Consider the following 13,979-nt stretch of genomic DNA (forward strand, 5'->3'; position numbering starts at 1 on the left):
TCCCTGGCCTCGCTCAGCGGGTCAAGCAAGGATCTGGCATTGCCATGAGCTGTGGTGTAGGTTGCAGATGTGGCTTGGATCTGGCATGTTGCTGTGGCTGTGGCATAGGCCCGCGGCTACAATTCTGATTCAACCCCCAGCCTGGGAACCTCCATATTCCTCGGGTGTGGCCCTAAAAAGACAAAATAAATAAATAAATAAATAAAATAGGTGCTATCCAACTGAAATCTCTTTCCTACTTTAAAATAATGAGGAGTTCCCGTCGTGGTGCAGCGGTCAACGAATCCGACTAGGAACCATGAGGTTGCGGGTTTGATCCCTGGCCTTGCTCAGAGGGTTAAGGATCCGGCATTGCCGTGAGCTGTGGTGTAGGTCACAGACACAGCTCGGATCCCGCGTTGCTGTGGCTCTGGTGTAGGCCGGTGGCTACAGCTCCAATTAGACACCTAGCCTGGGAACCTCCATATGCCGCAGGAAGTGGCCCTAGAAAAGGCAAAAAGACAAAAAAAAACAGAAGAATACAAAGTACCACTCTTAAAACACTCATTTTTGCAAATATTTTCAGGAAAGATCCTCAGAGTCTTTTACAGCCTGATAAATTTCTTTGTTTGGGGGATATTTCTCTCATTAAGTGAGACCACTGGATATAACTGAATAATTAATGAAAAGTCCTCAAATAAAAATTTACTAGTAATGTTTCTTATCCATAGTATTTAAAATCAATTAAAACTGTCATAGTTTTCACAGTGCCCCCATTACACCATTTTTTTTCCAGCATAAAACTCTTCTCTCAAATGATTTAAAGTGTGAAAGAATAAAGATTAAATATGTGATGACAGAGTTTTTAAAAAATCTTAATATAAAATGACAGTTCTATAATTAGTACTACAGTTTGCAGTCTCTAATTTCCTATCAGCCTTACCTTTAAAATATTAAGGTAAATTTATCTAAAATCATTTTATTAGTAAATTGTGAAAAAACTATTTTCGTTCCCTTTGGAAGTACCACCATAAATCAGCTTCATAGGTATAAAATTTCATAAAGATCATGCTTAAAAAGACTGAAATATTGTTTTTAAGAATCTCAGTAGAGAAGTATGGAAATGGGACTGCATTGAAAAGGGGAGGAAGGCAGTCTATCTCCCAGAAAAACACTCACAAGTATGAAATAAAGCCACTAGTAAGTAATTCTACTCTCTTCAACATACACCTGGAAAGAATATATTATCTACAAAAATGCTTCTAAGATAAATCACAACTGAACATTATATATCAAATTGTTTTATCTGTGTCCAAGGAAACAATAAATCTTCCTAAACAATAAATCTAAGCAGCTTTTAACTTAAAAATGCTGAAAACATAAAACAATGGTCATAAGTACCAGTTTATTTTCCTTAGTTATGTTTTCCTAATATAAGATATAGTCAAAAGAGTTGAATTTTTGCATGAACAATTAGCCAATGGTTGCTTAAAACTTACAGTTTTCATGTCCTAAGCAATGATGCACTTTAATTTAAACTCCAAATACTGATGTTTTATTTTTATTCATAAAGACAACTTACTTTCTCTGTAATAACAATGCAATTTCTGTTTGGACTTTCATATATTCTTGTGCCATTTTACAATGCTGTTCAAACACTGCCATAGATTCTTTGGAGTTTGGGCATGGTGCTAGAGGCTGAAAATAAATCAAGAAATGTTAAAACATAATTAGATCAAATCTCAATTATCTAGCTGACAGTTAAGACAGAGACTGTGATTTTTTTTTTATAGCACTAAAGCAATGATCATTTAAAAATATGTGTTAAAGTAGGCCTAGAAAATCTGTGTCCTTTTGTTAGCATTAACTCAGATCTTAAATTTACACTTGCTGTTCTAACACTTTCATTGTTACAGAGAGCCACAACTAGAGTACTCTTGGACTGTGGTTTTATGTTTCAGACTGTCAAACTTTATTATACTGAAAGATGTTTATAGCTCTCATTTGAGAGACACTGAAGTATATTATTTATATTTTCAGTCACCATGAACATGCCAAATTACCACAAAATCTATTAAGCAGAAATGAGCTTATATGAGTTTTATATTATAATGTGCTAAAAATAAAGAGCAAAAACATTATTCTTGGCAGTCCTGAACAAATATATGGATATTTTAAGATGATTGCTAGAATAGGAACATCTGATTTGGCAATTTTAAATTTGATTAACTTAACTAAGAATCACTTATTTTAACTTGATTTTAAAATAAAGAGGCCAACTAAAAGCATAAATAAATGGATATAAAGTGACAGATAGGAACACAACCATCAGCTTTAAAGGTAAACTTCTCTAAAAAGGAAAAAGTAAACTTCGCTAAGAAAGTACTCCTTTACCTGTAGTTGGTGATCCAGTGTAAGATAAGCCATTGGGATGGAATTATCTGATCCATTGGTATCTGGAATTACAGCATGTATTTTATTTATTTTTTGTCATAAACAGTTACAAACGAAAAGCAAGAAAGCATGCATGAGGTGCTGGTACTATTTTCCCCAAAGTAAAAGAAAAGTTATTCTTACTGGCAATTTTTGAATTTAAAAGGTAAAAAAAAGAGGACATTCAAATACAAATAATTAGAATACAACCATACTCTCATACCTACAATTTACATTGGCTATAAATGGGACTAGAACGTAATGTACTAAAGCATGTAAGCCTTATTTAATTAAAAACAAACAGTGATGTGGGACCTTTAGAATATTTCTATTTTAAATTCAGTCTTAACTGCCTCTACCTAATCAAACCCATCTCTTTCTTTCCTGGATCATATTAAGTTTACTTAAGGCTGTGTAGATTCCAGCAACACCAGTGTTCCCTAAAAGGGAAAGGGTGAAAGCAAGAGACACATTTTCTTTCAGTGGATCATCTTCAATTAGTGTGGGTTCAAATGTGAGCTGCCCATCCCACCCCTCCCAATAAGAATCACTGAAGAAAATTAGAGATGTTATTGATGGGAGTATATGACACACATGGATAATATGGAACCTGTGACTCAATTTCATGTCAAAAGAGTTAAATGGGTTAATTCAAACAACCTGCCAATTTTATCCAACTATTTAGGTTTTGTTCATATTTCAAAAGAGAATAAAATTGCCATAACGACTTGCAAGAGAAGCATGGGACTGTCTCTTTCCAACATTAACATTTATGTACAACAGCTCCAAAAGCAGGCAGGGTAACTGAAGAGTGAGTGACACAGACTTTCCTATTTCAGAAGTAGCTGCTTTCCCATCTTTAATAGAGGATAAATGAGCTAAATGAGTGAGCTGTTCAGCTGTTTTCCTGACAAGCACTACTTGAAAGAGTGGTACAGATAAAGGTAAAGTCAGGATGATAGCAAGGCACTGACTCGAACGCAATAAAAACTATGACAGTTTGCTGGTTCAGAAAACTCCTAATTTATTGCTGACTGATATTGAGTTTTATTTATTTATTTATTTAGAAAGCCATTGAGAGTGTGCTTGCAAATACCTCCAAAGGCTAAGCTAAATCAGAACAAATGAGATGATGCCTGTAACGAATACCATGCAGTGCCAGCTGGCATCTGGTAAGCACTCAACACATGGTACTGATGGTGGTTATTGTGATTATTTTTAAATTTATTGTTACTGATACTAAATGAAGAATTGGGAAAGGAGAGTAATTTTAAATAGTCATGCTTACATTTCAGATAAAAAAAGTAATGTTAGTTAAATACTGGAGTGCAATAAGAAGGAATAACAGAGTATTGCCTAGCAGAGCCTTTACCTTAAATCACATACTAACATAAGGATTTTTCTGAAATGGCTAAATAAGACACATATTTTACTTCTCTGATGAATCCTCTCCTCACCTTTCACAATAGTTTCAAATAATGCTTTCAACTGAATAATGCTTTCTACAAAATTAAGCTGATCAAAAATGATTTCCCCCTATCTTTCTGGAAAAATTAAGTGTCTTGAAAGTTTCTTCAATTTAGTATTTCCACTCCTATCATTCTTTCTTAAATCTTTGATACTTGATACATCTTATTAAACCAGTCCCCTATATCCAACATGTATTTCAGGATTAAATATATCAAAGTTTACAGAATTCTGGGGGTAAAAAAAAGTGCAAGGATTGAGATATTCAAACAATTTTAAAGCCTGTTGATGGTGAGGAACTTAAGGTCGTTTATTGAATTTCATCTGTTTTCCAAGACCAAGAAGTGAGATTTTACTTTCTCACTTGAACTGAAATTTAGCTTTCAGTCTCTGGTCACAAGACAGCAAGTTTATTTCAAGAAAACTTACCTTTTAATGTTTCAATTGCTGATCAAATCTCTTCCTATTTGTTGAGATTCACACTGATTTGGTTTAGTCTGGTAAAATCTCTTTTTTAGTGCCTTCAACACAATACCTATAACTAGTTCATATTATCTAAGTATGTGTTCCCTTCATGCGGAATGCTGTTTTTTCCTTTATGCTTTATGACTAAAAAACAGATTTTACTATTTTATGAAAAAGTTGCTGACTATGCTAGGTCTTATCTGTAACTATTAAAACTCTCCACTTGCACTGTAAATACAATAGTTTAATATACAGCATGAGGAGTTTATTTTTAATTATTTATTTATTTATTTAATTTGCTTTTTATGGCTGCACCTGTGGTATATGGAAATTCCCAGGTTAGGGGTCGAATTGCAGCACTTTAGCTGCCAGCCTACACCACAGCCACAGTGACACGAGAGCCAAGCCACGCCACGTCTGCAACCTATACCACAGTTCACAGCAATGCCAGATCCTTAATCCACTGCACAAGGCCAGGGATCAAATTTGCATCCTCATGGATACTAGTGGGATTCATAACCCGCTGAGTCACAATGGGAACTCTGAGGAGTTTGTTTTTGTCAGTATTGTGATTCTAATCAGACTGCAAGGAATGGCCCTATCTTAGATTTCTATCTTTGCAAAGTACTAAACCCAGAAGAACTTCTTCAGTGAGTTTTCCCCCCACTATGGTGCTCTCTATTGGTGTAGCTTTCTCTCTCAACTAGCTGTTCTTGAGTATGTCTGTCTTTCTTTATCCTCAATATACTTTAAGTAGAAACCTAACAGCACTTTGTGTTATGATTATTGAATCACTGCACACTTTTTCTCTGAAATTACACAAACCTCTCCCCTTTTTAAATTAAAAAATCTAATTATTTAGGTTGTTTTGATTTATTTATGTACTTCTAATTTTTTTTTCCCCTGGGGCAATGAGCTTTTGACAAAGGAGATTTCATCTGTCTCTTCTCTACAATTTATTCTGACAGCTTGACTATCAATTTTTTTGCTAGAAATAATGCAAAGCTGAACTTTATTAATTATAACCTTAAACCAGATTCTCAACTTCTAAAATTGTACTCAAAACTATTTAAAAATGGAGTTTCTGTCGTGGCTCAGCAGTAATGCACCTGACTATTATCCATGAGGACAAAGGTTTGATCCCTGGCCTCACTCAGGGGGTTAAGGATCCCGTGTTATCATGAGCTGTGGTGTAGGTCGAAGATGCAGCTCGGTCCCGTGTTGCTGTGGCTGTGACACAGGCCGGCAGCTGCAGCTCCAATTCAACCCCTGGCCTGGGAACTTACTTATGCTGTGGGTGTGGCCCTAAAAAGACAAAAACAAACAAACAAACGAAATTACTTAAAAATGATAACCATGCATTTGCAGTATATTTCAAGGCAATGACAAAATTTAGTTGATATTGCAACCTGGATCTATATACGATGTCTAGCTACTAATGTTCCGTGGTATTTTAGGTTTCAGAAAAGAAAAAAATGAGACAGGAGTTGGAAGGGCGGAAGAATATGTGAAATAGAAACACTGGTTAAGTGAGAAGGGCTTAAGAGAAATTTGATTTCACCCTCACAAATTCACAATTTGCCACACGCTACTGCTGTGTCTAGATTAGTCCAGGTAGAAGTGAGGAGACCCAGCAAATGCTGTAATGTCAGAGCAAGCACTCCCTCACTGAAGGGTATAGGACCCCCCCCGCCCCTGCAAAAAAACAAAAAAAACCAATGCTATCTGAGCATTAATGACCAAATCTATCAAGAGCATTTCTCCTCCACCTCTGAGAAGCACATCATGATAAATTCTGCACATGTGCTGAGTCGTGGTGGATGTTCTGGGCTGTCCGAGGGGTGAAACTTAGGAGTTTTTGGCACCACTAAATTTGAACTTACTAAAACTAGAGAGTACACTCAAGGCTAAACATAGTTCTATGTTACATGACACAGAGAAAAGCCACCCAGTTAATTTTTTAAATTAAATTATGAACTTGATAAATCATGCCAAATATTTATAAATACTTATAAGGAGAATTTTAGTTTGTATAGATAGAAAGCTGACTTTTTAATTTCAATTTAATTGCCACTATTAATAACAGCTGATCTTATATAAAACCCCAAATGGTTTAATTTTCCAAGGTCTAAGAGATCATCTTTCCTCTATGACAGAATACATATAAATAATTTTTGTACCAGTGTACTGCTGTGTATTTATCAAGGTATTCCCTTAATGCTAAGGAAAAGTTAATTCCATTATGGCACATTACTTCTTGCTTGTCCATAATAAACAATTCCATTACTATCTTCAGACAGGCAGATTTTAATATTAACATTTTGACTTAGACCAGTTAGTTATTCATGTTGGAGAGTTTAAGTAACTCTTACCAGGCTTTTAATAGTCTACTTACTAGAATGTTTATGTAACTGGAATGAGGTCTGCTTATCAGTTAAAAATGATTCAAAAGTTCAATGGCCCATTTTTTCCTCACCAAGGTCCATGATACCTTGTTTTGAAAAGACTGAGATGAGATGATTATTTTCCCTTTCTGCTACTTTTAGTTATTTAACAGTTGAAAGTTTACTACTATAATCTAGTAGGATGGATTGTAACAGGAAAGTCAGACTGAAATATCAAGAAGAGAGTACCTTCCTATTTGAAAAAAGAGCCCAAACCAACCATCTTCAAAAGTTTCTGTGGGAAAAAACACAAGGGGCAAGGTAGTCTCTGTCTCAGTACTCAAAGACATTTTAACATTTATTGCTAAATATTTGATTTAGTAATGGGAAAATCTAAACTTTTGTCTAATGTCTCCCTTTGTAAACATCAGAGTAATGACAATTAAATGAACATAAACATGATAAGTTCAACTTTATAATTACAATGAGGAAACGAGCTGGTCACCTGTGGAATCATCAGGGGTCCATGGATGACTTCGAGCTGGCTTTTCTGAGGTTGGTCCTGAGGTAGTGATCATTCTGATGCTAGGACTGGATGACCTACTGCTCACCTGCAGGAAGAAGTAACAGGAGGGACAAAATGTAATTCTGATATAAAGAGTAATATAACAAGAGAATATTTCCATTATGAGGCAAAGGACAGACTTCCATTTGTATCAGAAGAGGTCCCAAAACACTTGCAAAAAACAAATCCTCTAAGAATTTTAGATTAATACACATATGGTAAAGAAATTTATATGCTCTCATACATAAAAACTGACAAATTTTCAAGAAAGTTAAGGGAAATTCTCTAAGACCAGAAATTAAGTCTAGCAAGTGGGAATTTGTGTTAAATTAAGTGCTAGCCCTGGGAATTTCAAGTGAACACCAAGGGCCTGGAGCTTTTGTTCTGATTGCCAGCTGCACTCAGAGGAAAAGGTATAACGTCTTAGGCCTCTGCAGGATGAGAGTGAGACTGAAGAACCCTCTGTTTAAGGCTAAAATGCAAGAAAGGCTTCACTTTCAGGGAAAATATAAACTAGGGAAGAAAAAAAAAACTATGTTACAAGAGCAACAGTAAGTAAATCTGTCTGTCTTGGGTAGTGGCTCTAGGTGGAGGGGAGAAAATGTATCCACTGTGAATCTATAAAAAAAAAGTTTCCAAGATTCATGGAAGATACAAAAAATCCCAAGTAGAAAAAAATAAAAGAAAATCTACATAACGGAGTAAAACATAGGGCATGTTACAGTCATATTCTAGAAAACAAAGACAAACAGAAGACAATGAAAAGCAGCCAGAGAGGAAAGATAGTTGTCCATAAAAGAACACCAGTTAGATTCTCAAAAGCAACAAGGGAAACCAGAAGAAAGTAGAGTATCTTCAAACTGTGCAAAGAAAATTATTGTCAATCTAGAACTGTTTAGTCAACAATGAATGAGGTCAACAACATTCTCAGATGAACAAAACTGAGTTTACCATCCATAGACTCTTACCATAAGAACTTCCAAAGCATGTGTGTTAGGGAGAAAAAAGTTTTTTTCCCTGATGGAAGGGCCAGGTTACAATCAGAAACACTGGTAAACACAAGGAGGAATCTATACACTGAAAATATGAAACAATGGACCAATGACTAATTTATAGAATTACCAAATATGTAAGATGGCACAAAAATCTGAACAGCAATAGCATAAAAAAGACCAGAGATTTAAAAATCCTTGTAATGTTCAGGATGAGGATAAAGATACTTTAGGTTGGGCATGAGTGTTAAAATTTAAAAATTTTTAGTAATTACTAAAAGTAGTAACAGATAATTCTCAAACCAGAGAGAAAAATAGTGGAATGAGAAATATATTTATTCAATTTAAAAAAAGTCAAGAAAGGAGAAAAAAGAGAAATAAGAGATAAGAGGGAGCAAATTTATCAGTAACCATAACAAGTGTAAATGGGATAAACTCTCTAGTTATTTAAAAAATTCAGATTGTCAGGCTGGATTAAATGCTGTTTATAAGATATATCTAATTCACAGAGACAGAGAAAACAGAAGGTTTAATAAGATAACCAGGCAAAATCTATTCAAAATAAAGTTATGTAGCTATATTACTATCAGAGAATATATTTTAGGGCAAAAAAAATACTAAGGAAAGATATGACGATCAGTGGTTCAACTAAGACTATAACAATAAAAAATGTATATGCCGAACCTATACAGAACTTTGAAATAGAGAAGGCAAAAAAACTACAAGGAGAAATGGATGCAATCACCATCGCAGTGAGATATTTTGATACTCTGTGATATATAAAAGCAACCAAAAACCAAAACATGCATGTAGTAAAACCTGACCTCCACAAAAATCAGACTTGATCTAAACATATTTATGAAACTTGTGTCTAACAAATGGAGATCTTACATTCTTTTCAAGCACCCATGTAACACTTAGGAAAAGTAAGCCAAAAGCCAACCTCAAAAAATTAAAAAAATTTAGTATCATTATAAACCGTATCTTTTTGTACTGATTCAAAATTAACATTAACAATTTCATGTGTTTAGAAATTTAAAAACACTTCTAAATAACTCATTGGTCAGAGAAAACAGAATGGAAATTAGAAAATATTTCAATTGAATTTTAACATGAACTATATGCCAAAACCTATGAGATGCACCCAAAGAGGCACTTAAAGAAAAAGATTTAGGGAGTTCCCGTTGTGGCTCAGTGGTTAAAGAATCTGACTAGGAACCATGAGGTTGCAGGTTCGATCCCTGGCCTAGCTCAGTGGGTTAAGGATCCAGCATTGCTGTGAGCTGTGGTGTAGGTTGCAGACACAGCTCGGATCCCGCATTGCTGTGGCTCTGGCATAGGCTGGTGGCTACAGCTCCGATTAGACCCCTAGCCTGGGAACCTCCATAAGCCACGGGAGCGGCCCTAGAAATGGCAAAAAGACCAAAAAAAAAAGAGATTTAATTCTAACTATATGAAAAAGTAGAAAGCAGTGGCAATTTACAAGCTAGGGATCTAATTTATATAGTTAGAAAAAGAACAAGGCTATGAGCTTCTTAAAAAGAAAGTAAGAATGAGAGAATACTATAAAATTTTTGTAGTTATTCTCTTCTAAAAAAACAAATAAACCTTAAACTGAAATAGACAAATTCCAAAAAATATATAAATTACCCAAATTTCTATACATTATAACAAACACTAAGCCCAGAGGGTGTTGCGGGTGGATTCTATCAAATATTCAAGAAAAAGATATTTTTAATCTTAAAAAAAACTATTCTAGGAAAGAGAAGAAACACTTCCTGACTCACTCTGTGAAGGCAGTAAAATCTGATTAATAAACAAGGACAGTATAAGAAAAACTACTAGCCAATCTAGCTTATGAAAATCTTTAAAAATTGAGATTATCCTACAAGACATTATGAAATCTATTAATCCAATTTGTCACATTAACAGATTAAAAGAGAAAAACCATAACAATTGCATAAAATATATTTGACAAAACCTAACATACATTTATTTAAAATACATTTAACAAACAAATTTCAGGAGAATTTCTTAACTAGATATCTTTATAAAAAGTCTAGAAATGTGACATAAGAAAGGAAATGGTATTATAAGCTGGTGGGAGGATGACAGAAGCCACAGGCAAGGAATATACAGAGAGACTCATGGGAATTAATAACGTTCCATTTCTTAAGTTGGGTGGTAGGTTCATGAGTATTCATTTTATTATCAGGTTTCATAACTTACACATATATACACATATTCTTGTATATGTATTACATACACTAAAAACTCTCAAAGCATATTATATACTAAAATGGATTTCATAACAATTTTTTTAACAGTAGCTTTTTGTTGAAGTGTTATTAAATAACCAAAAGGAGACTAATAAAAGAATATGGGGTTAAATAAAGTAAACCCTAAGTAAATAAATTCCTAAGGAACATAATGTACAGTTTCAATATGCAAACACAGAAACATTCAAATTCAAGACTGCATCAAGTAAAATGAGAGGTGATACAGTAGTGGAAAGTACCTGTGAATAGAAATCAACAGATGTGAGAGTTCTAATCTGGTATCATATATAATTTAGTTTAAGAAGTTTTGTTTTCTTTATCTGAAGAGGGGCTGGGGCTGGGTTAAAGTTGTGGTTATGTTTAATGTTCCATCAAATGTTAAAATTCTATCATTTTAAGCTCTGAAAACTCAAAATGGATTGAGAAATTTAGTGAAAGATACTTTTATAAAATTTCAGATAAAATCAAGTAATTTTGAAGGAAAACTGATTTCTTTCACCTTGGGTACCTATTGAAATTGTTTCAGAAATTTCAAAAAGCTTTTCTATACCATAAATAATTTTAAACTCCATAACAGATTGGCCTTTCCAAAACCGTGGTTCATTCATGCCACATTTCTACAGGTGCCCTCTGTTACTGCAATGCTCATTTTCTTCTTTCCTCCTTGCTATTCCCCTCTCTCATGTAAGATTCTGCTCAGGCTCCCTTTCACATTATGTGGTCATCCTTTGGGCCAAACAAAGCCAGATCCGGCCTTTGAGGAAGAGGAATGCCCTGCAGTGTGATTTACTGGTTGTGTCAGTTCTCACTCTGACCCTGGCATTCCCAACCTTCCACTGGCAAGTTACCTTCCCTTCCCCTAGACTGCTCTCCTCTAACAATTCCCTATGCCATCCTTTACCACCCCACTTTTAATCCTGACCCTATATTCATTCCAGGATAATATGGTATAGGGCAAATAGCATGTATGAAATGGAGCAATCTAAAACTGCCATTTTTGTAGGTCAGAAACAGTCAAATATTTGCAAATTCACATGGTTTAGTCTAATACCTTGGAGATCCTAGTTTAAATCTGTTCAGCCATTTACACCTGTGTAAACTTTAACAAATAACTCAGCCTCTCTGAGCTACAGGCTCCTCATTTATCAAAGGTGAATGAGAAGTAGTAGTAATAGGTGAGAAGTCAGGCCTTGGAGATAATACAACCTAAAGTCTGAGTCTCTGGTCAGCCATTTATTAAGAGTGTGGCTTTAGATAATCTAGATTATTTAACCTCTAAGACTCAATAGTAAAATGAGGACAGTATTACCTATATCAGGTTGCAAAAATTAAATGAAATAATGTACATGAGGAGTCTTGACACAATAAAAATGCTCATTGAATGGCAGATAATTAGGTTGTTGAAATATAAAATGGCAATACATGAATAGATGTGTAGCATCTAACAATTCCTTTTCTAGTTCAAAATTACAATTCTTTTAAAAACATTCAGTGGAGTTCCTGTCATGGCGCAGTAGTTAACAAATCCGACTAGGAACCATGAGGTTGCAGGTTCGATCCCTGGCCTTGCTCAGTGGGTTAAGGATCCGGCGTTGCCATGAGCTGTGGTGTGGGTCACAGACATGGCTCGGATCCCGCGTTGCTGTGGCTCTGGCGTAGGCTGGTGGCTACAGCTCCGATTAGACCCCTAGCCTGGGAACCTCCATATGCCGTGGGAGTGGCTCAAGAAAAGGCAAAAAGACAAATAAATAAAAAATAAATAAAAAATAAAAATAAAAAAATAAATAAAAAAATTCAGTGACTAGACCCTGTCACAAAGAAATTTTTCTTTTTGAGTGTATTTATAATCTCTTCATATATAACCTTCAACTTGAGCCTGAAATGTTTTATATTATTCTCTAAGTCTCTGATTCCTCAAAATCATTAAAATCTCCTAAGGGCAGAGATCATGCATATTTTTTATACCATACCCACCAGGATTTAAGAAATTGCCGAATACAATGTATAAGTAAAAACTATGTAATATAGTAAACAACCATATAATAGATACACATTAAATAAGATGACAGTATACGCTTTTGGCACTTAGATGTTAAGATTGGTGCTTAGGTTTATTTAGCTTTGATATATAGTAAGAGTAAGAATATACACCACAGAGAACCAGTGATGAAATACATAACTTTTTTTTTTTTTTTTGCCTTTTTAGGGCCACACCTGCAGCATATGGAAGTTCCTGGGCTGGAGGTCGAACCGAAGCTGTCAGCCTATGGCACAGCCACAGCCACACAGGATCTGAGCAGCAGCTGCTCCCTTAATTGCAGCTCATGGCAATGCCAGATCCTTAACCCACTGAACAGGCATCCATCCTTATGGATACCAGTCAGGTTTGTAACCTTGTGAGCCACAACAGGAACTCCCATATAACTCTTATTTTTAGAATGCTGTTCACCTTGGTAAAGCAAATACAGATATGACACGATCCCTGGCTGTGGGCATGGCCCCCAACCCCACCCCCCAAAATAGATACGACATTATTCCTGAGTGCTTTAACCTTCTATGTCTGATAGCTAAGTCTTGATGATTTAATAAGAGTACACTGATATGACCATAGCTATAATTTCTACTGTAAATCAAGAGCAATTTTTCTTCAAAGTGCTGGTAGAGGAGGGTTTCAGTCAGTCTGATTTTATACTAATATTCTTACTTTAATATTTTCTTAAAAGGGAGAAATAAGTATGAATATTTGTGGCATGTAAGAACCAATATCAGTTATGAGAAATTAAAACAAGATACAGTATAATCAATAATTAGGTTTACAAAATATAAGAATGAATTTTGTGTATTAAAAAAGTCACTGAACATTTGTGATATTAAAACAAATAATTCTACTTGTATGAATTATCATATTCTTTAAACTTAAAAATCTTTCTCAAGAGAGTTTTTTGCTACTTATTTCCCTCTTTCTAAGAAACTCTTAGCACCTCATGTGTACATTCATTTGTTCTACTTCAGATTTCCTCTAAGCTATACAACTAAGAAATAAGGCTAATGTTTTTAGGTCAAGTCCCAAAATGGGTCTTTTTTAAAGCTACAAGAATAGCAATGAGTTAAATTTAAATCTATTAATTAAGTCTTCATATTTCAAGGAATGACTATTTCAGTGAATAACAGAATATGCTAATATGTCTGCATTTAAAGAAATATTTAAAAACAAGCCATAACAGGATTTTTTGAATACTTGAATAATACAAAGCATAAAAAAGAACAAGTAATACTTGATAATTTTTTAAAAATATCAAACAGGTTTGTAGGTTAAATTTATGTATTACTGCTATCAACCTACTATTAAAGAAGTCTTATTTTTCCAGTGGCTATTTTTTTTTTTAAATCACTGGTAAAATTCTGATGGCCATAA

General features: G+C 34.6%; 1 protein-coding gene across 2 annotated transcripts in view; it reads right to left on the reverse strand.

Annotated features, from left to right (window-relative positions):
* Window positions 1–13,979, reverse strand: part of MAP3K7 (mitogen-activated protein kinase kinase kinase 7) — a 65,562-nt gene that overhangs the window by 3,660 nt on the left and 47,923 nt on the right. For both annotated transcript variants that reach the window (XM_047761224.1, XM_047761232.1), the window contains 3 exons: window positions 7,234–7,339; window positions 2,374–2,435; window positions 1,562–1,677 (listed from right to left, as the gene is read on the reverse strand). In XM_047761224.1, the coding sequence (XP_047617180.1) occupies window positions 1,562–1,677; window positions 2,374–2,435; window positions 7,234–7,339 (284 nt within the window). The remainder of the gene's footprint in view (window positions 1–1,561; window positions 1,678–2,373; window positions 2,436–7,233; window positions 7,340–13,979) is intronic.

Source organism: Phacochoerus africanus, chromosome 2 (assembly GCF_016906955.1).
Source record: "Phacochoerus africanus isolate WHEZ1 chromosome 2, ROS_Pafr_v1, whole genome shotgun sequence".
NCBI classification, from domain to species: Eukaryota; Metazoa; Chordata; class Mammalia; order Artiodactyla; family Suidae; genus Phacochoerus; species Phacochoerus africanus.